The sequence below is a fragment of the Vipera berus genome, assembly GCF_964194415.1.
Source record: "Vipera berus genome assembly, chromosome: 1".
In the NCBI taxonomy this organism is placed as follows: Eukaryota; Metazoa; Chordata; class Lepidosauria; order Squamata; family Viperidae; genus Vipera; species Vipera berus.
In genome coordinates, this window is record NC_138202.1 from 360,263,991 (window position 1) to 360,290,869 (window position 26,879).

At 48.1% G+C, this 26,879-nt stretch overlaps 2 protein-coding genes across 3 annotated transcripts in view; one reads left to right on the forward strand and one right to left on the reverse strand.

The window, feature by feature from the left end:
* Positions 1–8,219, forward strand: part of SLC6A4 (solute carrier family 6 member 4) — a 51,050-nt gene extending 42,831 nt beyond the window's left edge. The window contains exons 10-13 of the mRNA XM_081338032.1: positions 1,393–1,492; positions 3,399–3,499; positions 5,813–5,980; positions 6,790–8,219. Coding sequence (XP_081194158.1) covers positions 1,393–1,492; positions 3,399–3,499; positions 5,813–5,980; positions 6,790–6,864 — 444 coding nt within the window. The 3' untranslated portion in view covers positions 6,865–8,219. The remainder of the gene's footprint in view (positions 1–1,392; positions 1,493–3,398; positions 3,500–5,812; positions 5,981–6,789) is intronic.
* A 5,138-nt stretch (positions 8,220–13,357) lies between these two features.
* Positions 13,358–26,879, reverse strand: part of NSRP1 (nuclear speckle splicing regulatory protein 1) — a 37,323-nt gene continuing 23,801 nt past the window's right edge. For both annotated transcript variants that reach the window (XM_081338155.1, XM_081338156.1), the window contains exons 4-7: positions 21,683–21,817; positions 20,348–20,555; positions 17,819–17,927; positions 13,358–14,613 (exon numbers count right to left, since the gene is read on the reverse strand). In XM_081338155.1, the coding sequence (XP_081194281.1) occupies positions 13,764–14,613; positions 17,819–17,927; positions 20,348–20,555; positions 21,683–21,817 (1,302 nt within the window). In that variant the 3' untranslated portion in view covers positions 13,358–13,763. The remainder of the gene's footprint in view (positions 14,614–17,818; positions 17,928–20,347; positions 20,556–21,682; positions 21,818–26,879) is intronic.

The window sequence follows — 26,879 nt, forward strand, 5'->3', positions numbered from 1 at the left end:
AGAGGGCGAAGACGGCGTCTCCTTAATAGTTCCCAGAGTCCGGCAAGGATCGCTGTGTATCAGGTCTGACGCACGGCAGCGAGGAATTTTGGGAGTTGAAGTCCACACATGGTGGCTGAGGGATTCTGGGATTTGAAGTCCACACTTGATGCGATGGAATGTAGCCCTTGGATTCCCTGCTTAATCACCAAGGCAGAGAGAAGAACTGGAAATGGTGGCGTAGAAACCATGGGCTAAATAAATAATGTTTACTATTTGCTGTGACACTGATGGTGTTGCCTAGCTGGGTCATGAAACGTCTGTAAGAAGAAGAAGAAAAACAAGCTCAGAGAACTCCAGGGACCCCACGGTCCTTTTCTTCTTCCTTCCCCCCTCCTCCTCCTTCTAGCACCCAAGACTTTACCTAGTTGGGTGATGAAATATCTGCAAGAAAACCACCCAGCTCAGAGAGCGCCAAGGACCCCACAGTCTTCCTCCTCCTCCTCCGCCTCCTCCCCCTCCCCCTCCCCCTCCTCCTGCCTTCTAGCACTGATGATGTTCCCTAGTTGGGTCATGAAACGTCTTCAAGACAACAGCCCAGCTCAGAGAGCACCAAGGACCCCACAGTCGTCGTCCTTCTCCTCCTCCTCCTCCTCCTCCTCCTCCTCCCAGCACTGATGATGTTACCTAGTTGGGTCATGAAAGGTCTGCAAGGAAACCACCCAGACTCAGAGAGCGCCAAGGACCCCACAGTCTTCCTCCTCCTCCTCCTCCTCCTCCTCTTCCTCCTCCTCCTCCCACTCTCTTCTAGCACTGATATTGTTTCCTAGTTGAATCATGAAATGCCTGCAAGAAAACCACCCAGCTCAGAGAGCACCAAGGACCCCACAGTCCTTCCTCCTCCTCCTCCTCTTCCTCCTCCTCCTCCTCCTCCTTCTCCTCTTCTTCCTCCTCCTCCTCCTCTTCCTCCCATTCCCTTTTAGCACTGATGATGTTCCCTAGTTGGGTCATGAAATGCCTGCAAGAAAACCACCCAGCTCAGAGAGCACCAAGGACCCCACAATCTTCCTCCTCCTCCTCCTCCACAATCCCCCCTCCCTTCTAGCACTGATTTTGTCCCCTAGTTGGCTGATGAAACGTCCGCAACAAAAAACCCCAGCTCAGAGAGCACCAAGACCCCCCCGCAATAAATAATAATAAATATTAAAGCACTCAGGGTAGCCTCAACTGCGGGATGGAGGGGGAGGCAAATAAATTTGCTAGATAGATAAATAAATCGAAGGTGCGTTATTTGTCTTCACGCCTGTGGGGCGTTTCTTTTGAAGTTTGAAGGAGCTGCACCCACCAGTCTGGTTTTTTTTGGGGGGGGGTCTTTCCTTCTCTCAATGCTTCTTCTTCTTTCCTTTCTCCCAGGGAGGGGCCTACGTGGTGAAACTCTTTGAAGAATATGCCACGGGGCCGGCCGTGATAGCCGTGGTGTTTCTGGAATCCATCGCCGTGGCTTGGTTCTATGGTGAGTTCCCACATGCCCGTCGTTGTTTGTGTGTGTGTGGGGGGGAAAGATGGTTTAGAAAGGATGATGTCTTCTTCCTTGGGGTGGCAAGGCTCTGGCGGACCCCCCATCTCTCCCCACCTGGAAGAAGAAGGCGCCAAGGCAGTCCCAAGGGTGCTTTTTTTTCAAGAGGCAGCTGAACTTTCTTGTTTTCCTTTGAAGACGTGTTGCTTCTCGGCGGCAGCGGCCAAAAAAGCGAATACAATCCTGGGTTGTTGCATAAACAGAGGGGTAGAATCAAGATCACAGAAAGTATTAGTCCCGCTTTATAAAACCCTAGGGAGGCCACATCGGGAATACTGCAGCCAGTTTTGGTCACCATAGCACTAAAAAGATGTTGAGAGTTTGGAAAAAGTGCAGAGAAGAGCAACTAAGATGATCAGAAGCCAGGAGACTAAAACATACGAAGAAGGGCTGTGGGACTTGGGTTTGGCTAGTCGGAAGAAAAGAAGAAATAGGGGAGACATGATAGCAGTCTTCCAGTATCTCAGGGGCTGCCCCAAAGAAGAGGGAGTCAAGCTCTTCTCCAAAGCACCTGAAGGCAGGACAAGAAGCAACGAAGGGAAACTAATCCAGGAGAGAAGCAACGCAGAACTAAGGAGAAACTTCCTAACAGGGAGGACAATTAACCAGTGGAACAGCTTGCCTTCAGATGTTGTGGGTGCTTCCATCATTGGAGATTTTTAAGAAGAGGATAGACAGTAACTTGTCTGAGATGATATAGGTTCTCCTGCTTAAGCGGGGGGCTGGACTAGAAGACCTCCAAGGTCCCTTCCAGCTCTATTCTATTCTATTCATCCAAAAAGCTTCTTCAGCTCTGACTGGATGGTGGGGAATAGAAGGATTTATACTCCTTGCAGAAAGCCGGTCATTTGCATCCTTTTAGAGAGTCGTTGAGGCCACTTGGAGGTTTTACCTGTGTCCTCAGGGTCACCTGAGTGGTGCATATGGTTGTGGAAGTTTCAGAGTTCCAAGAAGGCTCCATTTCCACCACTCAGGTGACCCCGAGGATACAGGTCAACCTCCAAGTGGCCTCAACGACTCTCTAAAAGGATGCAAATGACCAGCTCTCTGCAAGGAGTATAAATCCTTCCATTCCCCACCATCCGGTCAGAACCAAAGAAGCTTCTTGGAGGAGAAGCGAAACGTCTTCAAAGGAAAAAAAAAACACCAGACAGTCCAGTTGCCTCCTGAAAAAGCATCTTTGGGATAACCGTGACCTGGAGGACAGAGCATCTGCAAAGACGTTGAGCCAAGGCAGTCTAGATGTGGTGGGCTTCCATAAGGACAAGGAATTCACGAGGCCCCTATGTTTGGAAGCCCGCTTCTTCTCATCCCTGAGGACTTTATCGCAGGCATCCAGGTTGAGTTTTACCTCCCCCCCCCCCTTTTCATTGCAACTCCCCCCTCCCTCCCCCAGATTTCAAGCTGCAGGACACAGGAGCTGTGACGTTCCTTTGCTCCTCATGGGTAATAATAATAATAATAATAATAATAATAATAATAATAATAATAATAATAATAATAATAATAATAATAATAAGAAGAAGAAGAAGAAGAAGAAGAAGAAGAGAGAGAGAGAGGAAGAAGAAGAAGAAGAAGAAGTAGAAGAAGAAGAAGAAGAAGTAGAAGAAGAAGAAGAAGAAGAAGAAGAAGAAGAAGAAGAAGAAGAAGAAGAAGAAGAAGAAGAAGAAGAAGAAGAAGAAGAAGAAGAAGAAGAAGAAGAAGAAGAAGAAGAAGAAGAAGAAGAAGAAGTTGGAAGGGACCTTGGAGGTCAACCCCCTGCTAAGGCAGGAAACTGGCCTGACCCATCTTTTGCCTGCTTTTCCGCCATGGGGCCTCATTCCTGCTTTGTGTCCCTCCACAGGGGTCACCCAATTTTGCGGCGATGTGAAGGAGATGCTTGGCTTCTTCCCAGGCTGGTTCTGGAGGATCTGCTGGGTGGTCATCAGCCCTGCTTTCATCCTGGTGAGTAGGACCACCAAGCTCAGAGAGCAACAAGGATCCCACCGTCCTCCCCCTCCCCCTCCTCCTGCTGCTCCACAAACCCACACCCGTCTTGCATTAATGTTCCCTAGTTGGGTCATGAAACGTCTGCAAGAAAACCATCCAGATCAGAGAGCACCAAGGACCCCACAGTCCTCCCCCTCCTCCTCCTCTTCCTCCTCTCCTTCTCTTCCTCCTCCCCACACATACACACATTCTTCTAGCACTGATGATGTTCCCTAGTTGGGTCATGAAACGTCTGAAAGAAAACCCCCCAGCTCAGAGAGCATCAAGGACCCCACAGTCCTCCTCCTCCTCCCTGCAAACCCCACTCCCTTCTTGCACTGATGATGTTCCCTAGTTGGGTCAAGAAACATCTGCAAGAAAATCAATTCAGCTCAGAAAGCATCAAGGACCCCACAGTCGTTCTCCTCCTCCTCCTCCTCCTCCTCCTCCTCCTCCTCTTCTTCCTCCTCTCCACACATACACACATCCTTCTAGCACTGATGATGTTCTCTACTTGGGTCATGAAACGTCTGCAAGAAAACCACCAAGGTCAGAGACTATGAAGGATCACCACGCTCTTCCTCCTTTTCCTCTTTCTTCTGCTCCTCCTCCTCCTCCTCCTCCTCTCCGCAAACCCTCCTCCCTTCTAGCACTGATGTAGTTACCCACATGGAACGTCTCCCAGAAAACAACCCAGCTCAGGGAGGGCCCAGGACCCCACAACGTCAACTCTGCAAATAGATCCTGTCCTGTAAATCAAGACGGTCTCCATCAAGGTGTGCTGGAAGCTCTACCTGTTTTTGTCTGAAATGCCCCCCACCAGTTGGAGCACACCGTCCCGTTTTGGCCCTACCCTGCAGACACGCAGACACCCCTCCCAACACGTCTGCTCTCTCTCTCTCTCTCTCTCTCTCTCTCTCTCTCTCTCTCTCTCTCTCTCTCTCTTTCCAGCCCTATATTATCCTTCAATTTTACATCCTGGTTTGACAGAGCTGTTTCTAGCCTTGCTCCGCAAAGCCAGAACTCCTTGTTCCAAAATTAGCTTCGTCTGCCTTTTTTAAGGGCCGTCAACACTACACAGGGGACAGCCAAGGTGTAAGCAACCTTCTCTAGGTCTCCCTGACCTGGGCAAAACACAGCCTTTGCTTTGCTAGCATGATGGATGTCTGTTTAGCAAAGCTTAACTTTATTGCTAAGAATAAAACGGGTAAACAATCACGTGTGATCACGTCAGCCCTTGGTCTAACATGCACACACACACACACACACACACCCCTTCTTGTTTATCCCATGATTTTTATGATCCTGGGAAAAAAAAAAGAAATACAAAGCAATAATCCGGCAAACGGTGTTTGCTTGGTTGTTGAGGACAGTTCAAATAGGAACACGAGAGGGTGTGTGTGTGTGTGTCTGTGTGTCTGTGTGTGTTGCCATGGATGTCTCAAATAAATTTTTAATTTCTGGGGAGTTGAGGTTAGGTCAGGAGTAAGTCAGCACACACACTTACCGTCTCTCCTGCTGTTCCCTTGTTTGCTTCTCCTTTGTTTTTAACTGGCGAAAAGAGGAGCGAAATAGTAAAAGGTGAGAAGGCGGAAGATAATTACTTATCCCTCCAATTTACGAGGATACTTTCGGCAATTGTAAATACCCAACACTTTGCAAGCTGTGCTTTTTGCAGGCGGAACAGCTAGAAGGGCAAAAATCCACAGCCTTGCCAGCTGGCTAAAGAAGATTTTAAAAAGGGAGACGCTTTTTCAGAGCGAAGGGGGTGTGCAAGGAGAGGAAGGCTGTTTCTGGGGCCTTTGCACAATCTCACTCGCCGTCCATCGCTGGATGGAGTTTGGGGGGGGGTGAGGATGGGGGAGGTTGAAGATGGACAGTTGAAGTCCTTCAGGATTCTGGGAAGGCAGCCGTGGGAATGAAAACGCTGGGCTGGATCTACGGAAAGTGGCATCATGAAGATGGCATCAGCCAGGCCTGTCTAAACATACCAAGGTGTTGCTTGGAAAAAGTCCCTTCTCTGGTCTTCTTCTGGACCTGATGGCGCCTGGCTTGAGATCCCATCGGCCAAAAGAAGGCTGAGCTGGTACCCCACACGTGCCCCTCGGTCTCTGCCCCATTGGTTAGGTCCTGAGAAGTTCGCGAGGGATGGTGGCCCTAGAGCTCCAGTCTTTGGGTTCTGCCACCCTGACTAGGTCTGAGAGGCCAAGAATGACCACTGATGGTGGGTCTGGAGTTTCAGCCTTTGGGTTCTGCCCCACCAGCTAAGACCTTGGGGGTCTTCTCCAGTTTATCCTCTGCAGCTTCATGGCCAGCCCACCGGACCTCCGCCTTTTTGACTACAGCTACCCGTACTGGACCATGGTGCTGGGCTATTGCATTGGGACTTCCTCCTTCATCTGCATCCCGGCCTACATGGTTTATCGCTTGGCAAGGACTCCAGGGACTCTCAAAGAGGTAGGCCGGGCCTCGGCTGGAGGCAACTGAAGGAATTGCAGGAGGAAGGCAAAGCATGGGCTTCTCCACCAACAGAGGCAGCTCCCCGGGATGGATGATTTCACAACCTTGGCAACTTGAAGATGGGTGGACTTCCACTCCCAGAATCCCCCAGCCAGCCTGCTTTAAGATGGGTGGGCTTCCACTCCCAGAATTCCCCAGCCAGCCTGCTTTAAGAGGGCTGGACTTCCAATCCCAGAATCCCCCAGCCAGCCTGCTTTAAGATGGGTGGGCTTCCACTCCCAGAATCCCCCAGCCAGCCTGCTTGAAGAGGGGTGGGCTTCATCTCCCAGAATCCCCCAGCCAGCCTGCTTTAAGAAGGGAGGACCTTCACTCCCAGAATCCCCCAGCCAGCCTGCTTTAAGAGGGGTGGGCTTCCACTCCCAGAATCCCCCAGCCAGCCTGCTTTAAGAGGGGTGGGCTTCCACTCCCAGAATCCCCCAGCCAGCCTGCTTTAAGAGGGGTGGGCTTCCACTCCCAGAATCCCCCAGACAGCCTGCTTTAAGAGGGGTGGGCTTCCACTCCCAGAATCCCCCAGCCAGCCTGCTTTAAGAAGGGAGGACTTCCACTCCCAGAATCCCACAGCCAGCCTGCTTTAAGAGGGGTGGACTTCCACTCCCAGAATCCCCCAGTATCTGAACCCTCACCCCGTGCCCCAGTTCATTGGGGAGAAAGTTAGGGTACCTTCTCTCCACCTCTGGGGGTCCCCCTGGAGCCAGCCGTTGTGTGGGCTGCCTCTCACTGCCATTGTGTTGTCTTCTCCTCTGCAGCGTTTCTTGAAGAGCATCACGCCCGAAACGTCCACGGAGATTCCCTTCGATGGGATCCACATGAACGCCGCATAGGTCGCCCCCACATTTGGGGGGGGGGGGCTGGGCAGAAAGGGAGAGACAAGGAAAGGGGCCCGATCCTGTCTCCCGTCTGCCTTCTGCTTTTGTTCCGAAGACCTGAATGTCCTCCGGGGAACGTTCTCGGCACGGAAGGCAAGGAAGATCTCGGAAGCGATCCCCTACAGACAACCGCCCGGGGAACCCCAGGATCGTCTGAACGCCCGTGACTTTCTTTTGAACACTTGAGTGCAAGTGAATACTCACTGCCGACCCCCCCACACCCCACACCCCACCCCCGTTCCCTGGACCTGGAGCCGTCTGAATGGATATGCATGGTTTTCCTCAGCATTCCTTGGGCCTCTGTGCAAGTGAAGAGTGTCTTAGAGGCACCTGTGTGTGCAAACACCATCCATTGTGACATTCCCCCCCCCCAACCCGGTACTAGATCTCTGTTGTGTCGTGGCAAAGAATCTCAGTATTTTTTTCACCAAGGTGGGGGGGGAAACCCCGAGAACAAAAGCAGGAACGGTTCGCCCAGGTTTGTTAATCGTGATCTTAGCTTAATCCAGCTCAAACCCTGCGGGAGAGATAACGTTAGGGTTTAAAAGTGGCACGTGCCGCAAACTGCTGGAAGGTAAAAAGAAAAAAAAGGGGGGGGAGATTAAAAAAAACCACCCTTACCCACAGCTGGAAAAATAGCAATGCCAGGAGCTTGAAAGAGACTAGTCCTCCTTGAGAAAAAAAAACACATCTGGGTGCGTGCATGGTTTGGGGCGGTTTTGCTTAACTGAGGGGGCGTGGATCCCAACTCTGAAACTGGTTTAGTGGGATCCTCCTTAATCTGGATTTTAGGCCGACTAGGGCTGGCTCTGATTTGGCTGCCCATTCACGCACATCCCACTCCACCCCCATCTGAAGACGGTGGTCAGGAGCTGGGAAGTGGTCAAGGGACGTAGCCAGATGTCCTTTGCCCACCTGGATAGAATTCCCTCTTGTCCGCAAAATGCAGACTCCAGGCGGAGCCCCGAAATGACCCAAGACTACGTTGGGGTCCTTGGTGCTCTCGGCGCTTGGTGGGTTTTCTTGCAGACGTTTCGTTACCGTGCTAGGTAACATAATCAGTGCTCTGTAAGCCCTGTAAAGAGAACGTGGGTGATGTCACCTAGTTGGGTCATGAAATGTCTGCAAGGAAACAGGCGCCGAGAGCACCAAGGAACCCACAGGTCATCGTCTCCTCCTCCTCCTCCTCCTCCTCCTCCTCCTCCTCCTCCTCTTCACAAACCCACTCCCTTCTAGCACTGACAATGTTACCCAGTTGAGTCATGAAATATTTACAAGAAAACCACCCAGCTCAGAGAACACCAAGGACCCGACAGTCCTCCTCCTCCTCCTCCTCCTCCTCCTCCTCCTCCTCCTCCTCCTCCTCCTCCTCCTCCTCCTTCCTCCTTCTAGCACTGATAATTGTTCCCTAGCTGGGTCATGAAACGTCTGCAAGAAAACCACCCAGCTCAGCGAGCACCCAACAGTCTAACCCTGAAATACAGTCTCTACTATTGATATACTACTTGGATGATCGTGCCCCAAGTCAAGCCTCTTCTTGCTGAAGGCCTCTTTCCCTGCGGTGAAGTTGCAGTAGAGGGAAGGGCACCCTCTACCCACCCACCCCGAGTGTGCGAGTGTGTGTGTGTTGTCCACTAGGACATTTCACAATCCCTCTAAATCCCACAGGAGGTGCCGCCAAGCACGGGATCCCCTTTGCAAGAAGCTGGCGGTAAGAGTTTCCTCTTGATCAAACAGACGAAGGTGAAAACTATAAACCAGGTGGAAACACATGTTTAGCATGCATATAGGGTAATTCCCCAAAACAAGGTGTAAAACCGTTCCCTCACCTGGGCTGGTCGAAAACCGTCGAACGCACACAAAAGGGGAGCCAAATTTACACGGCTGTTGCACAGGCGCCCTTTTGAACCCTACCCACCCGTGGAATCCTCCAAGGTGTCCAAAGAAAATCATCTTAAAATCAATTGGTTGATCCAGAAACAGAATTTGCTGCTTCTGGGTTATCTGCAGAAAAAGAGTTGGGCCAGGTTTGTCCAACCTTGGCCTGCTTTAAGACTGGGCAGACTTCAACTCCCAGAATTCACCAGCCAGGCTGGCTTGGGAATTCTGGGAGTTGAAGTCAGCCCAGTCTTAAAGCGGGGCCAAGGTTGCACAAACCTTGTTTAAACCTTTCTCCAAGCCAAAGCAACTCATTCCGCGCAAACCGGGAACTTGCGCGTCAAATCATTTTCGTACAGAGAAATGAATAAAGAAATTTTAAAAAAACTGGACTTTTCTTTTACAGAACTAGGCGCGCGATGGGTGCAATAGGCCACCTCTGTTATCTTTTGTTGCTGCTTTTCTGGAATGTGCCAAGTGCAGTGTACGTCTGTGTCTGTCAACAGTCAAGGTGTTGTAATAAAGTTGGTGTGACAATAAAAATGGAAGTTGTACTTTGCCTTTCTGGTGACTAAATGACTAAAATTTAAAGTCTCAGGGGAAGGACGTGTTGACTGAAACCGCATAGCTTGGTTGCTTAATACGGTTTAAAAATCGAGTTTTCGTTGACTAACTACCAACGTTGTCAGGATGAAATCATCGGAGTGGGGAGACTGCATTTATGTCATCAGCGTTTCTGCATTCCACTCGTAAGAGCATCATTGCTCTGTTTGTTTCAACCGGCCATATTCTTTCGAGTCGCCTCGCATTCGTTCCTATGGAGTGTGATTTTCTCCGAGTGTCTGCTGTCGGAGGTACCTGCCAGTTTCCAAGTGTCTCCAGTTTGATCATGTGACCGAAGAGATGCTGGAACGGTCATCAGGGTGACAAAGCGGTCGTCAGCCACTTTTGCAGTGCCGTTGTAGCTTTGAACGGTCGCTAAACGAATAGGCTGCCGGTACACTGGGAGGGACCTCATGCTGGGGTCCTCGGCGCAAGCAACGCTGGGGTGACGTGCACAAGTCAAACAAGCAGCCTGCCGGATTCTCACCAGATTACTCTGGTGTGGGAACCCTGGGAGGATGCCGTTAAGCACAGCAGAGAAGATTGAATGTGTATATATATCACAGAGGGTGACAAATCTTGGATTCTTCCCAATCCCAGGATTAAGTGTGTCTCTTAACGCAGGGCTCTCCAATCTTGGCAATTTTAAGACTTGTGCATTTCAACGGAGGAATTCTGGGAGTTGAAGTCCACAAGTTTTAAAGTTCCCAAGGTTGGAGACGCCAACCTTAATACTTTGCTAAGACCCATTCAAGCCCGACATATAAAGCAGAGGCACCCATCCTTTTTGGCACCAGGGAATGCTGGTTCCGTGGAGGGAGGATTTTCCGCGGCCCGGAGGGTGCATGGTTTTGTGTGCTGCCTGCATCCTGCGGATGGGGCTTTGCTTGTTTGTGCGGACCAGTTGCTGGCGTGCCGTGGCTCGGTACTGGTCCATGGACCAGGTGGGTGGTTGGGGACCCCTGATATAAAGAACGGTTGCTGGAATTGGGTATGTCTAGTTTAATGAAAATAAGGAGCAGGGGTGACACGATAGCAGTGTTCTGATATCTCAGGGGCTGCCCCAAAGAAGTGGGTGGGGTTTTTTTTCTCCACCTATTCTCCAAAAGCACCAGAAGACAAGGACAAGAAGCAACGGATGGAAACTGATCAAAGAGAGAAGCAACTTGGAACTAAGGAGAAACTTCCTGGCAGTGAGAACAATTAACCAGGGGAACCAGAAGTTGTGGGTGCTCCAACACTGGAAGGTCTTTAAGAAGAGATTGGACAGCCATTTGTCTGAAATGGTGTAGGGCTACCTGCCTGAGCAGGGGGTTGGACTAGATGACCTCCAAGGTCCCTTCCAACTCTGTTATTCTATTCTATTCTATTCTATTCTATTCTATTCTATTCTATTCTATTCTATTCTATTCTATTCTATTCTATTCTATTCTATTCTATTCTATATTCTATTTTATACTCTATTCTATTCTATATTCTATCCATTCCTTTGGGACACTCCCTAGTTCCTGGGCTGTGAAGGAGATTGGAGAGGAGGGGGTAGGAAATGTGTACTTGCATTTGCTAATCAATAGAAGAGGGTATTTGTAACTCAGGGGTCAGCTGATCACTTCCAGCATTTATGATGTTACCTAGTTGGGTCATGAAACGTCTGCAAGAAAAGCACCCAGCTCAGAGAGCACCAAGGACCCCACAGTCGTCATCGTCATCCTCCTCCTCCTCCTCCCTTCTAGCATTGATGCTATTACCTGGTTGGGTCATGAAATGTCTGCAAGAAAACCACCCAGCTCACAGAGCACCAAGGATCCCACAGTCCTCCTTCATTTTTGAAATGACCATTGCGCCATCCTTATCATCACCGGATCAAAATTCAGACATTTGGCAACTGACTCACAGTTATGACGGTTGCAGTATCTGTGTGTGGGGGGGTGGGGGTGGTGATCCCCTTTTGCGGCTTTCTGCCAAGCAAAGTCAATGGGGGAAGCCAGAGTCACCTCACCACTGTGTCACAACTGCAGTGATTCATTTAACAACCGTGGCAAGGAAGGTCGTAAAGCAGGGCCACACTCACTTAAAACCACTGTCCCACTCAGCGGCAGAAATTTTGGACTCAGTCGTGGTTGTAAGTTGAGGACCGCCTTCCCTTTCTGCTGAAATTTAATCTGATTTTTTTTGTTTAAACATGTAATTATTATTATTAATAATGATGATGATGATGTTGGAACAGACCCTGGAGGTCATCTAGTCCACCACCCCCTGCTCAGGAAGCAAACCCTATCCCATTTCGGACAAATTAAAGCTTTTATAGGAAAAGTTTCCCAAATCCTCTCCCATTTCAGCAGCCGCTTCGGCTGTAGGACAGCCGTCCTTTCCCGCTTTGTAAAGGAACAAGTAGAACTTTCTGGAAAAACCTTCGTGGGGTCCAAGACTTTAGAAATTCCGTGAGGGGAACTTTCCGCCAGATTCAAGTGCCTGGAAAGAAATCCCCTAAAAAAAAACCCCTTCTTTTAAGATCGCCCACCCCACGTGCAAAAGGAAGAGGAAAGCGTCTATTTTGGGATACTTTGCAAAAAAAAAAAAGGTCCCTGCTGTCTCCGTGGCAACCATAAAATACAAGGGCCCCTCCGAATAGCTTTCCAGGAGACGGGATGTAAACATCAGCTACTTCGCACCGAGAAAAAAAAAATCTTTTAAGAAATTTAACTTCGTTCGGGAAGATAAATGCGAGTCTACGCCGAGGAGCTTTTCCGACGTCGGATCCAGGCTTTAACGCCAGGTTTTCCATTGATGCACTTCCAACACGGGGACTTCAACTCCCAGAATTCCCCAGCCAGCCACGCTGGCTGAGGAATTCTGGGAATTGAAGTCCAAGGCGTCTTAAAAGAAGCCGAGGACGTGGATTCCTGGTCTAGAGGAACAGACCAGTCTTGAACAAACCACAATTTGGAATTTATTTTTTTTGGGGGGGGGGGGGAAATGCGGTATTTTGGAAAAGGAGCGGTGTTTGATGCAGCCCTTTTAGAAAAGGTCGCGGGAAGGTGACCCGGGAAAGGACGGAGTTTGGCTGGGTTATAAAAACATGGACCCTCCCAGGTTCCTCTTGATAAGGCCGAGATAGGAGGATCATGGGCAGACTCGTAAAGTCTTGGCGCTCGTCTGGCCCAGAGAGCTGATACACAGCAGGAAATTCCCTATTTTATGGCCCGCGTTTTTATGCTGACTATTCATCCTAATTAACAGACGGGAGTATCTGGAGTTCAGGGTTCAACTGGGTGCTGAGTTAGACGGTTTTCTTACGGATGTCTCATTACCCAACTAGGGAACATCATCAGTCCTAGGAGGGAATAAGGTTTGGAGGAGGAGGAGGAGGAGGAGGAGGAAGACTGTGGGGTCCTTGGTGCTCTCTGAGTCTGGGTTGTTTTCTTGCAGACATTTCATGACCCAACTAGGTAACATCATCAGGGTTAGAAGGGATGAAGAGGAGGAGGAGGAGGAGGAGGAAGAAGACCTGTGGGGTCCTTGATGCTCTCTGAACTTGTCTTCCTTGCAGACATTTCATGACCCAACTAGGGAACATCATCAATGTTAGAAGGGAGGAGGAGCAGGAGGAGGAGGAGGAGGAGGAGGACTGTGGGGACCTTGGTGCTCTCTGAACTTGTCTTCCTTGCAGACTTTTCATGACCCAACTAGGGAACATCATCAATGTTAGAAGGGAGGAGGAGGAGGACTGTGGGGTGCTTGGTGCCCTCTGAGCTTGGTTGTTTTCATGCAGACATTTCATGACCCAACTAGCGAACATCATCAGTGCTAGGAGGAGGAGGAGGGGGAGGAGGAATAATCTTTGGTGCTCTCTGAGCTGGGTTCTTCTCTTGCAGGTATTCCATTACCAAACGAGGTAGCATCACCAGCGCTGAAGATTCAGCGTGTATAAAAAAACAACAGAGCCTAAAGCAGTTCTCCTTTTCACTTTATTTGGCTGGCTCTGGAAGGCAGAAGTAAGAAAACGCCAAACAGCAACTCCTAATCTTTACATCTGCGCTTAAAACGAAACAAAACAAACGTTAGATTGTCCCTGATCTTGTATAATCTGCATGCTTTTTCTTCCTCAAATTTTTGAATCTTGAGGAAATGTCTCTGAAGGGTTTGGGTTATTTTTTTTTTTTGGCCCTGGCTAAGCCTCAAAACTGGCCCAGCAGACTCCCGGCCTCAAAACAGGCAGGCTAAAAGGAGTCTCGGCTCCCTCCGAGGTTCGTATCTTGGCTTCTCGCATCCAGAATCCTTGAAATAAATAGCCCCCAATCTTACCTCAGCTCAAAGAGCCCCTGAGATTCCCAGCGAATTTTCCTCCTCAGATCCCACCAGTCTAGCCACCCCTAATCTTCCTCTTTTTCCACATAGGTTTTGCTGCCCATGCGGGCCATTTGCCGTGCGAGGTAGCGGTCCCGGGCGGACGAGACGGACTCCTGGTCGCTGCGCTTAGCAAATTTGTTGACTTTCTCGGCCGACTTCTCTGGGGCCTCTCTGCTGTCAGCCGAAGCCTCGTGTGTCAACTGAGGTGATTTCTCTGGGCTCGGAAGGTTTCCCCCTTGAGTTTGGGGGTCTTCTTGGGCACCGGACCCCGAGTTGCGTTTCCACCCGTGTTTCGGCTTCTCGTCTCTGTCTTCCCTGCTGGCTGCATCCTTTCCCCGTCCTTTTTCCTTCTCTCCATCTTGGTCGTTCTCTCTGGACCGATGTTCCTTCTTTTCTCTTCCTCGCCTCTGCTCTCGCTTCTCTTCTTCCTCCTCCTCTTCCTCCCGATCCTTCTTCCTGTGCCGGTCCTCTCGGTCGTCTCGCCTCCGATGATGCCCTTCGGCCCTGCTTCGCTCGTCCTTTCCGTGTCTTCTCGGGTTATTCTTTCCATCATGGTGGCGAGGCTCGTCTCTTCTGCGGTCTGGCTTCTCTGCCTGAGGGGAGTGCGGGCGTCTTTCCTCACTGGGTGACCTCGAATCCCTCTGGCTTTGCCGAGGCTTCGAATGGCGACCACGATGGTACCCATCACCTGGCCCAGCAGCCTTCCGCTCGCCACGTGTCTCCGGGACTCCCTCACTGTCGCTGCTGTCGGTTCGCAAGTCACTGTCCGCATCCAGGTTCTCCTCTCCCTTCCCGGGAACGTGAGTTCTCGTTTTGTTTTCCAGACCTTGATGGGAGCCTGCCGGTTTCTCAGTGAGGTCTTCTCCTTTGAACCTAAACGTCGTTGGGAGACAAAATAATTTGTATGCGTTAATTCTCTATAAATACAGAGTGTCCATGAAAGCACAGGTATCCGTTTGTGGGCCTCACATTTTTTGAACCATAGCTGGGATACAGATGGTCCTCAGCTTATGGCCACAACTGAGCCCGAAATTTCTGTTGCTAAGCGAGACAGCTGTTAAGTGAGTTTTGCCCTGTATTATGACCTTTCTTGCCACAACTGTGAAATAAACAGTTGTTAGACCCAACTAGGTAACATCATCAGATGCTAGAAGGGAGTGTGGGTTTTGTTCTCATTATGTACCAGCTGCTTGCCCTAACAGTGTTGGGGGGAGTGCTGTTTCCTGCTTGGTGATTCCTTCATTAGGCTGTTGTTTACTGTAGTTCCTGTACATAAACAGAAGGCAAACTCCATTCCCTTCCAGCACTGATGGAAGTAACTTTTCTCTCCTTAGTTTCCATCTGTTGCTTCTTGTCCTGCTTTCAGGTGCCTTGGAAAATACGTTGACCCCCCCCCCCCTCTTCTTTATGGCCGCTGTGAGAGGGACCTTGAAGTCCTGGTGGATGATCACTTGCCTATGAGCCAGCTGTGTGCGGCAGCAGCCAAAAAAGCTAATACAATCCTGGGTTGTTTAAACAGAGGCATAGAATCAAGATCACGCAAAGTATTAGTACCGCTTTATAAAGCCCTAGTAACACCATACCTGGAATATTGCACCCAAATTTGGTCACCATATCACAAAAAAGATGCTGAGAGTTTGGAAAAAATTCAGAGAAGAGCAACTGAGGTGATCCAAGGCCTGGAGACCAAAACATACAAAGAACGGCTGCAGGACCTGGGTTTGGCTAGTCTAAAGAAAAGAAGAAATAGGGGAGACAGGATAGCAGCATTCCAGTATTTGAGGGGCTGCCCCAAAGAAGAGGGAGTCAACCTGTTCTCCAAAGCGCCTGAAGGCAGGACAAGAAGCAACGGATGGAAACTGATCAAGGAGAGAAGCAACCTGGAATTGAGGACAAACTTCATGACAGTGAGGACAATCAACCAGTGGAACAGGTTGCCACCAGACGTTGTGGGTGCTTCCAACACTGGAGATTTTAAAGAAGAAATTAGACATTCACCTGTCTGAGATGGTATAGGTTCTCCTGCTTGAGCAGGGGGCTGGACTAGAAGACCTCCAAGGTCCCTTTCAGTTCTATTCTATTCTATTCTATTCTATTCTATTCTATTCTATTCTATTCTATTCTATTCTATTCTATTCTAATATTATTCTATTCTATTCTATTCTATTCTATTCTATTCTATTCTATTCTTCTATTCTATTCTATTCTATTCTAATATTATTCTATTCTATTCTATTCTATTCTATTCTATTCTATTTTCTTTCTATTCTATTTTCTATTTTATTCTGCATTCTCATCTGCTCTATTCTCTTCTCTTCTATTATTTATTTTCCATCTATTCCTATTCTATTCTATTCTATTCTATTCTATTCTATTCTATTCTATTCTATTCTATTCTATTCTATTCTATTCTATTCTATTCTATTCCATTCCATTCCATTCCATTCTATTCCATCCCATCCCATCCCATCCTATTACACTATTCTATTCTATTCCATTCCATTCCATTCCATATTCTGTTCTGTTCTATTCTATTCTATTCTATTCTATTCTATTCTATTCTATTCTATTCTATTCTATTCTATTCTTCTATTCTATTCCATTCTACTCTACTCTACTCTACTCTACTCTACTCTACTCTACTCTACTGTATTCTACTCTATTCTATTCTTTCTATTCTATTCTAAAAATATTGGAAGACTGCTATCCATAACACCCTTAGTCTCTTTTCACTAGACATACCCAATTCCAGCAGCCGTTCCTTATATGTTTTAGCCTCCAGCCTCTGAAAATCCTCTTTGTTGCTCTTCTCTGCACTCTTTCCAGAGTCTCAACCTCTTTTTTACATCGTGGTGATCACTAAAAATTCCTCCTTAGTTCCAGGTTGCTTCTCTCCCTGATCAATTTCCATCCATTGTTTCTTCTCCTGCCTCCAGGTGCTTCGGAGAATAGCTCAACCCCCAGAGGGTTTGTGGCAGCCCCTCAAATATTAGAACGCTGCTGTCATGTCACCCCTGGTCTTTCTTTTCATTAAACGAGACATACCCAATTCCTGCAACCGCGTTTTGGCCTCCACTCCCCTAACCATCTTTGTGGCTCTTCTCTCCGTCATGTCGAATCGCAGGGAGACTCCTTCGTCTTCTGAACCCTGCCTTCTACTATTCCTCCTCCTCCTCCTCCCTTCTAGCACTGATGAGGTTACCAAGTTGGGTCCTGAAACGTCTGCAAGAAAACCCCCCAGCTCAGAGAGCACCAAGGACCCCACAGTACTCTTCCTCCTCCCTCCCTCCCTTCTAGCACTGAGTATGTTCCCTAGTTGGGTCCTGAAACGTCTGCAAGAAAACCCCCCAGCTCAGAGAGCACCAAGGACTCCACAGTCCTCCTCCTCCTCCCTCCCTCCCTTCTAGCGCTGAGTATGTTCCCTAGTTGGGTCCTGAAACGTCTGCAAGAAAACCCCCCAGCTCAGAGAGCACCAAGGACCCCACAGTCTTCCTCCTCCTCCTCCTCCTCCCAGCACTGATGATGTTACCTAGCTGGGTCATGAAACGTCTGCCAGAAAACCACCCAGCTCAGAGAGCACTAGGGACCCCACAGTCTTCTTCTTCTTCTTCCTCCTCCTGCTCCTCCTCCTCCTCCTCCTCCTCCTCCCTTCTAGCACTGAGTATGTTCCCGAGTTGGGTCATGAAACGTCAGCAAGAAACCCACCCAGCTGAGAGAGTACCAAGGACCCCACAGCTGTCCTCCACCGCTTCTCTTCTCTTTTCTCCTTCCCTCCCTCCCTTTTACTATTCTTCCTCCTCCTCCTCCTCCTCCTCCTCCTCCTCCTCCTCCTCCTCCCTTGTAGCACTGATGAAGTTACCAAGTTGGGTCCTGAAACGCCTGCAAGAAAACCACCCAGCTCAGTGGGGGCACCAGGGACCCCACCCGGCCAAAAGAAATGCTGCCTTCACTTAGTTGTCCATCTTCTCCAAAGTTCATTTCGGCTGCATTTGCCAATGGAGACCCCCTCTGGGTCCCGAAGGCCCTCGTGGGAACGAGCGAGAGCTAGAATTCCCAGCCTCACCCAGCTCGAGCTTACCCAGGCCCCCGAAGGCTGCAGTCGGGTGCCTTCTCTTCCCCCACGGTTTGGTTCAGCAGGTGCCGGTAGAAGCCGCTCAAGTCCTTTTGCTTGGTGACGTCCAGCGAGGCTGGGTAAAAAAAGGAGATTTTGCTTTTACGTTAGGCTTACTCGTGCGCCTTAACGGAGGGATAGTAGCGGGATGGACCCATCAGCCAGGGCTACCTAATGGCGGATGAAAGCAAGACGGGCGGCCGATAAACGTAACAAACCCAATAATAAATAATAAATAAATGATAAGATTGGCTTTGATTCCGGATAATTACTGTTTCTCGGGCGGATGGAAAGCCAGCTGAGCTGTTTAATGTATTAGGAGTCCCGACGGTCGTCTCTACTTGGCTATACAACTGAATTAAAAAATATACTAAAAACAATATAGAAGTAGAGGTGGTCCCCGACTTACAACCACCCCTTTAGGGACCGTTCGAAGTCAGAACGGCACTGGGAAAAAGCCACTTGTGACCGTTTTTCACACTTAGCGACCGTCGTGGCTTCCCTGCGGTCGCGCGACCCAAATCCGGACGCTTGGCAACTGACTCGTATTTATGATGGTTGCGGCGTCCCGGGAGGGTGTGTCTGTACGTCCCAGGATCCCCCTTTTGCGAGCAAGGTCAATTGGGGGGGAAGAGCCGGATTCGCTTAATGACCGTGTGACTAACTGAACCCCCGCAGCGATTCGCTTAACGACTGTGGCAAGAAAGGTTGTAAAATGGGGGCAAGGCTCTTTTTAACCGTCTTGTTTGGCAACTAAAAGTTTGGACCGTTGTGGACGTTAAGTCGAGGACTGCCAGTTAATTGCCAGGCTCGACTGGGGTCGTAAGTCGAGGACGGCCTGTAAGCCAGCCCCGTTCAATATCCTCTCTGAGCAACGTGGTATATGCCGTACAATGCAGTGAGCCGGGTGCAAATCTGTACATCGGGGAAACAAAACAACCACTTCACAAATGCCTGACACAACGTAGGAGAAAAAAAACCATCAGGACAAGAGTCAGCTGTCCATCTGCATTTGAAAGACGAAGGCCGCTCTTTCGAAGACAGGAAAATCCAAATTTTGGACAGAGAGGACCGCTGGCTTGAAAGAGGGGCCAAAGAGACCATCTAGGTCCAAATTGAACGCCCCTCCCTCAACAGAGGGGGAGGGATAGGACGTCATCCATCTCCAGTCTACCCCACGGTCCTTTCCGCAGTTCCAAGATGGCTCCACACCCATTTGCACCACTCAGGTGACCCTGAGGGCGCAGGTAAATCTCCAGGTGGCCTCAACGACTCTCTAAAAGAAGGCAAATGACCGGCTCTCTGCAAGGAGTATAAATCCTCCCATTCCCCACCATCCAGTCAGAGCCGAAGAAGCTTCTGGGATGGGAAGGGAAACGTCTTCAGAGGAAAAACAAAAAAGTCCGGCTGACTCCTGAAAAAAAGCACCTTTGGGAAAAGGATGGAAGAGGAAGAGGAGAAGGAAGATGGGAGGGAAAGAAGGAGAAGAGAGAAAGAGAGACAAAGAGAGAGACAGAGAGAGAGAGAGAGAGAGAGAGAGAGAGAGAGAGAGAGAGAGAGAGAGAAAGAAAGAAAGAAAGAAAGAAAGAAAGAAAGAAAGAAAGAAAGAAAGAAAGAAAGAAAGAAAGAAAGAAAGAGAAAGAAAGAAAGAAAGAAAGAAAGAAAGAAAGAAAGAAAGAAAGAAAGAAAGAAAGAAAGAAAGAAAAGGAAGAGAAGGGAGGAAGGAAGGAAGGAAAGAAGAAAGAAAGAGGAGAAGGAGGGGGAAAGAAAAAGGAAGAAGAGGTGAAGGATAAGGGAAAGGGAAAGGAGGAGGAGGAGGTCTTTTCAAATGGCTCTCTGAAAGAAGGCAAAGGACCGGCTCTCTGCAAGGAGTATAAATCCTCCCATTCCCCGCCATCCAGTCAGAGCCGAAGAAGCTTCTGGGAGGAGAAGGGAAACGTCTTCAGAGGAAAAACAAGAAAGTCCGGCTGACTCCTGAAAAAAGCACCTTTGGGAAAAGGATGGAAGAGGAAGAGGAGAAGGAAGATGGGAGGGAAAGAAGGAGAAGGAGAAGAGAGACAAAGAGAGGGAGAGGGAGAGAGAGAGAAAGAAAGAAAGAAAGAAGAAAGAAAGAAAGAAAGAAAGAAAGAAAGAAAGAAAGAAAGAAAGAAAGAAAGAAAGAAAGAAAGAAAGAAAAAGAAAGAGAGATGAGGAGGAGGAAGAGGGGGAAAGAAAAAGGAAGAGGAGGCCTTTTCAAATGGCCTCAAGGACCCTCTAAAAGGAGGCAAATGACCAGCTCTCTGAAAGGAGTATAAATCCTCCCGTTCCTCACCGTCCAGTCAGAGCGGAAGAAGCTTCTGGGATGAGAAGCGAAACCTCTTCAAAGGAAAAACAAGAAAGTCCGGCTGCCTCCTGAAAAAGCCCCTTTGGGTCCTCCCTGATGATTCCTGCTGTGGCCCTTGAGGGTCCCCTCAGCCCGGACCCTCCCCAATGCAGAGCCCCCCTCCCTCCGCGCACCTTCCACCGCCGCCTGCCTCCTCTCCTGCTCCTCCTCCTCGGCTCTTTCCTGCAGCTTCTTCTTGTAGGCCGAGGTGACGAAGGCCTCCTTGTCCTGGAAGGCGTCTCCTTCCGACTCCCGCTCCTTCTGGATCTTCTTCTCCATCCGCCGCTCCTGCTCCTTCTTCCGCAGCTCGGCCGCCTGCAGGATGTTCTGGATGTATTTGGGCTGCCGGGAGGAGAAAGGGCCGGGATTTCGGATGTCGGCTTACCTGCACCCCGCTTTCGTCGTTTCCAACGCATCGACAGAGGTGTGTACATAACGCAACCGAAACTCTTCCTCCTGTTTTCCCCAAAACAACAACCCGGCGAGGTGGGCTAGGCCAGGGCTTTTCAACCCGTGGTACAGGTACCACCCGTGGTACATGGGCACCTGGCAGGTGGTACACGACCATCCTAGAAAAGTGGTAGCGGGGGAGGGGAATGAGCTGAACCGGTGGCAGCACCGCACAAGCCTGGGCGAGAGCCGGCTGGAGCTGCAGGGCTGTCAGGGCTCAGCGGAAGCGCCAGGATCAGCGCCAGGATCCAGCTGGAACTCGGCACCGATCCTGGCGCTTCTGAGCCCAGAAGAAGCGCCGATCAGCTGGAATGTTGCAGCATCTCCAGGGTCTTGTGATTGACATTCAGATGCTTGGCAACCGATTCATATTTATGACGGTCACAGCGTCCCAGGGTCATGTGAAGGGACCAAAACCTGCTGCAACCACCCAGCAGACCGAGGGGGGGGCGGGATAAAAACCAAACACCCCCCCACACCACCCCCACTGCCGATCCTCAACAGAAATGCTCACAGCAATGATAACCTCGGACAGGAGGAAGAGCGCCGCCGGGCGGGCAGGCAGGCAGGTGTCTTGCTCGGCTGTGGCTTGGGGGGCACTTTTTCCAGGGCCATGGTAACTTCGAACAGTCACTAAGCGAACTGTTGTAAGTCGAGGACTATCTGTACTTCATCACTTTTTTCCTTTTCCTTTTTTTTTTTGGTCATCAAGTTTTTGACCCCTTGCTAGGCGACTGGTGGCCCTTGGATGTTGCCCTATCCTAAAAGTGGCACAGTGGGTGAAAAGGTTGAAAAGGCCTGGGTTAGGCGGAGAGACGGGGACTGGTCCAAGGTCACCGTTTCCAGCCTGAGGCAGGACTAGAACTCGCTGTCTCCTGGTGACTGGCCCAAAGTCACCCAGCTCTCTCTCTCTCTCTCTCTCTCTCTTTCCTCTCTCTCTCTCTCTCTCTCTCTCTCTCTCTCTCTCACACACACACACACACACACACACACACACACACACAGAGTCAGGAACGGACCTTTTTTCCCTCTTTGCCGGCCAGGAAGCTGGCCTGGCTCTCGGCCGCCTTCTTTTGCTGGATATCCTCATAGATGCTGTCATATTCGTAGACAGTGGAGTCCTCAGCCAGGGCCCTCTGGATCTCCAACTTGGTCTTCCAGGCACAGCAGGCGGAGGGGGGGGAGGGGGAAGAAAAAAAATGATATTATTTTCATTAGGGAACCTCCCGAAGGCGCCAAGGGGTGCTTGATAGGAAGGTGGTGTATAAGGCTAATTAAATAAGCAAAGAAAATAAATGCGATCTCAAGACGCTGAAAAGACGCAGTGTTTTGTAAGGCGAGATGGGAAGGGGGGGGGGCTAGCCACGTAATCGGGTAAATAAAAGAAATGCAACCTTCAGATATTGAAAACGCAGCATTTTATAAGGTGAAATAGGTGGCGTATAAATTTATATGAAATCAATAGATAAAAAAATATGATTTCAGATATTGGAAACGCAGCGTTTTGTAAGGTGAGACGAGCTGCATATATAAATAATCCAGAAGCTCTGAATGCTCCAACACTGGAAGTTTTTAAGAAGAGACTGGACAGCTGTTTGTCTGAAATGGTACTATAGGGTTTCCTGCCTGAGCAGGGGGTTGGACTAGATGACCTCTAAAGTCCCTTCCAACTTTATTATTATTATTATCAATAGTAATAATAATATCATCATCATCATCGCAACCTGGCCATCAAAACTGTGCAATTATGGATGAAACGCATAACGGGGACACCCATCGTCATCGGGGACACTGGAAACTATGTCCAAAAATTTTGCAAAATACATCAAGAAATTTTAGCTTCCTGCAATAACTCCAGCAAAGCTACAAAAAACTGTGCTACTCGGAACATCTTACATTTTAATAGCTACCTGTTTGATACCTAGGATGCTGGCAGCAACCCATGTCAACCATCAGCGCCAGTCAATTTGAGTGTTCAGTTGACTGAGTTTCATGTTTAATGAATAAAAGTATAATAATAATAATGATGATGATGATGATGATAGAGAAAGAAGTGGAGAAGATAACAAAATACAAAGAACTACAAATAGAAATAGAAAGAGTGTGGCAAAGGCAAGCAAGGGTGGCACCAATAGTCATAGGCGCCTTGGGTGCAATCCCAAAACAACTAGAGCACCACTTGAACACCGTCATCGGCATTGACCAATTCACCATTAGCCAATTGCAAAAGGCGGCCTTACTAGGAACTGCCTCCATCCTGCGATGAGATCTGTAATACCATCAAACATCCAGATCTGCCTATGCCAGGTCCTTGGGAAGGACTCAACAGGTAGACAAAAATGCCAAATCCAGTCTGAACATCTGGCTGACTGTGCGATGATTAATAATAATAATAATAATAATAATAATAATAATAATAATAATAATAATAATAATAATAATAATAATAATAGTTGTTGTTATTATTATTATTATTTGCATGGACAGCATTTGAAAAACATTGAAGGAAAATGTGATAACTTGACATGGGCATGGCTTAAGATGGGAACCATCAAGAAAGAAACGGAAGGCTTAATACTGGCTGCTCAAGAACAAGCACCACAAACTGACGCCATGAAAGCGAAGATACAAAAATCTACTGACAATCCAAATTGCCGACTTTGCAACAACAAAGTTGAAACTGTTTCACATTTAATATGTGAGTGCAGCAAAATCACGCAAACTGATTACAAAGCCAGACATGACCGAGTTGCTAAACTAATCCACTGGGCGTTGTGTAAAAAATACGACTTGCCCGTGTCCGAAAAGCCATGGGAACATAGGGTGGAAAAAGTTGTCGAGAATGAGAGGGTGAAGATCTTGTGGGACTTCCGAATACAGACAGATCGCCATTTGGAGCACAACACGCCAGATACCGCAGTCGTAGAGAACAGAAGCGTACAGCTGATTGATATCGCTGTACCAGGAGATGCCAGAGTCGAAGAAAAAGAACTGGGAAAAATTACGAAATACCGCAACCAGGCCATCGAAACTGCGCGATTATGGATGAAACGTGTAACAGTGATACCCATTGTCGTCAGGGCACTGGGAACTATGTCCAAAAACTTGGCAAAACACATCGAGAAACTGCAGCTTCCTGCAATAACTCCAGCAAAGCTACAAAAAATTGCGCTACTCGGAACATCTTACATTTTAAGGAGATGCCTGGTTGATACCTAGGATGCTGGCAGCAACCCGTGTCAATCATTAGTGCCAGTCAATTTGAGTGTTCAGTTGACTTGAGGTTCATGTTTAATGAATAAAATTTTTATATAATAATAATAATAATAATACCTGGTTGATACCTAGGATGCTGGCAGCAACCTGGGTCAACCGTTAGTGCCAGTCGAGTTTCATGTTTTATGAATAAAAGTTTTATATAATAATAATAATACCTGGTTGATACCTAGGATGCTGGCAGAAACCCGGGTCAACCGTTAGTGCCAGTCAATTTGAGTGTTCAGTTGACTGAGTTTCATGTTTTATGAATAAAAGTTTTTATAATAATAATAACAATAATACATAGATAGATAAACATGAGCTCAGGCATTGAAAATACAGTATTCTACCAGGCTAAGAGCAATCCCGCAAGTCCTTATGAGTTGGGGAGCCCACCAACAGCTCCCCAAATGGCACATAATGCTGGTAGTCCTCCACTTATGACACCAACTGACCCCAAAGCGTCTGTTGCTAAGTGAAAATTTGTTAAGTGAATTTTGCCCCACATTACCAGCTTTCTTGCCACAGTTGCTAAGTGTAATCGCTGCGGTTGGTAAGTTAGTAACCCGGCTGCGAAATGCAGAGATTAATTTAACCACTGTGGCAAGAAGGGTTCTGAAAATGGGGCAAAACTCACTTAACGAATGTCTCACTTGGGGCTCAGCTGAGGTCGTAAGCCGAGGACAACTTGCGTTTTTAGCATTCCCCGTCTTTCTTTCTTTTTTTCATATTGTATTTTGCATCGCAAAATTCAGACAGCAAAAGCGGCCGGCTTGGGAGGGTCACCTGAGCTGGGTGCTAAATTAAGTCTCTGCAATGTGTTGTAAACTGTGAGGGAGATCCATGGCAATCCACGACTGGCCAAAAAGATTTATTGGTCACTTGGGCGCTGCCCAAAAAATAAAAATAAAAAAACCCAGAGGGGAAAAAAAAAAGCAGGCTTGTATAAAAGTAGAGTCATCTGTTAAACAAATAAAGTCATGGAAACTTAAAAACTGAACATTTTCATGTATTATTTTTTTTTAGGGAGTTAAGACAGCCAGTTCCAGATCTGGTGCCAAGAAGGACAGGATTGTGTAAAAAACCCTGGACATAAATCATGTCAAATAGTCCGATAATGAATTCACATCTAAGCCCGTCTATTTACACATTTAGGCTGACTGATAAGTTGTGAAGTCATAAAAATGGAGCTGGGAGAAAGGGGGAAAATGGGATTAACACTGGCATGAATGTTTCAACCTCGTTCGCACTTATGACTGTCACGTGATTAAAAATCAAGAGGCTTGACGGCCTGGCATGTATTTATAAGGGTCGCAGCGTCCAGGGGGGTCACATCACCACCACTTGCGGGCTTCCCACGAGCAAAGTCAATGGGGTTAAGCTGGATTCATTTAACGGCCCTGTGATTCACTTAACAACGGCGGGGCTTTGTTTAACAATTGCCACAAAAAGTTAAAAAAAAATCTTCCAGCCGGGCACAACACACTCAAGCCATGGACAATCCAATCACAACTGCGTTTGTTAAATGGAGGACAGCCTATAATCACCTATGAGCCGTTATACTGAATAGAATAGAATAGAATAGAATAGAATAGAATAGAATAGAATAGAATAGAATAGAATAGAATAGAATAGAATAGAATAGAATAGAAAATATGGAATAGAATAGAATAGAATAGAATAGAAAATAGAATAGAATAGAATAGAATAGAATAGAATAGAATAGAATAGAATAGAATAGAATAGAATAGAATAGAATAGAATAGAATAGAAAATATGGAATAGAATAGAATAGAATAGAATATGAGCCAGCCGTGTGCTGCAGCTGCCAAAAAAGCCAACACAGTGCTAGGCTGCATTAACAGAGGGATAGAATCAAGATCGTGTGAAGTACTAATACCACTTTACAATGCTTTGGTAAGGCCACACCTGGAATACTGCATCCAGTTTTGGTCAGCACGATGTAAAAAAGATGTCGAGACTCTAGAAAGAGTACAGAGAAGAGCAACAAAGATGATTGGGGGACTGGAGGCTAAAACATATAGGGAACGGTTGCTGGAATTGGGGATGTGTAGTTTAACGAAGAGAAGGGTGAGGGGTGACATGATAGCAGCCTTCCAGTATCTCAGGGGCTGCCCCAAAGAAGAGGGAGCCAAGCTATTCTCCAAAGCACCTGAAGGCAGGACAAGAAGCAACGGATGGAAACTAATCAAGGAGAGAAGCAACCTAGAACTAAGGAGAAACTTCCTGACAGTTAGAACAATTAACCAGTGGAAATATGGAATGGAATAGAACAGAACAGAAATAGGAAGAGCTGGAAGGGACCTTGGAGGTCTTCTAGTCCAGCCTATACCATCTCAGACAAATGATTGCCTAGCCCTAGCCTCTTCTTAAACCTCCAGTGATGGAGCACCCATGATTTATGGTGGCAAGCTTTTCCACTGGTTGATTGTCCTCACTTTCAGGAAGTTTCTCCTTAATTCCAGGTTGCTTCTCTCTTTGGTCAGTTTCCAACCGTTGTTTCTCATCCTGCCCTCTGGTGCTTTGGTGAATAACGTGACCCCCTCTTCTTGGTGGCAGCCCCTCAAATACTGGAACACTGCTATCATGTCTCCCCTATTTCTTCTTTTCTTTAAACTGCCCATACCTCAATCCCGCAGCCCTTCTTCGTATGTTTTAGTCTCCAGGCCTTGGGTCATCTTAGCTGCTCTTCTCTGAACTTTTTCCAAACTCTCAACATCTTTTTTGTGATACGGTGACCAAAATTGGCTGCAGTATTCCAGGTGTGGCCTTACCAGGGTTTTATAAAGCTGTACTAATACTTTGCATGATCTTGATTCTATGCCTCTGTTTATGCAACCCAGGATTGTGTTAGTTTTTTTGGCTGCTGCCGCACGTTGCTGGCCTACGGTCAAGTGATGGTCCACTAGGACTCCGAGGTCCCTCTCACAGCTGCTG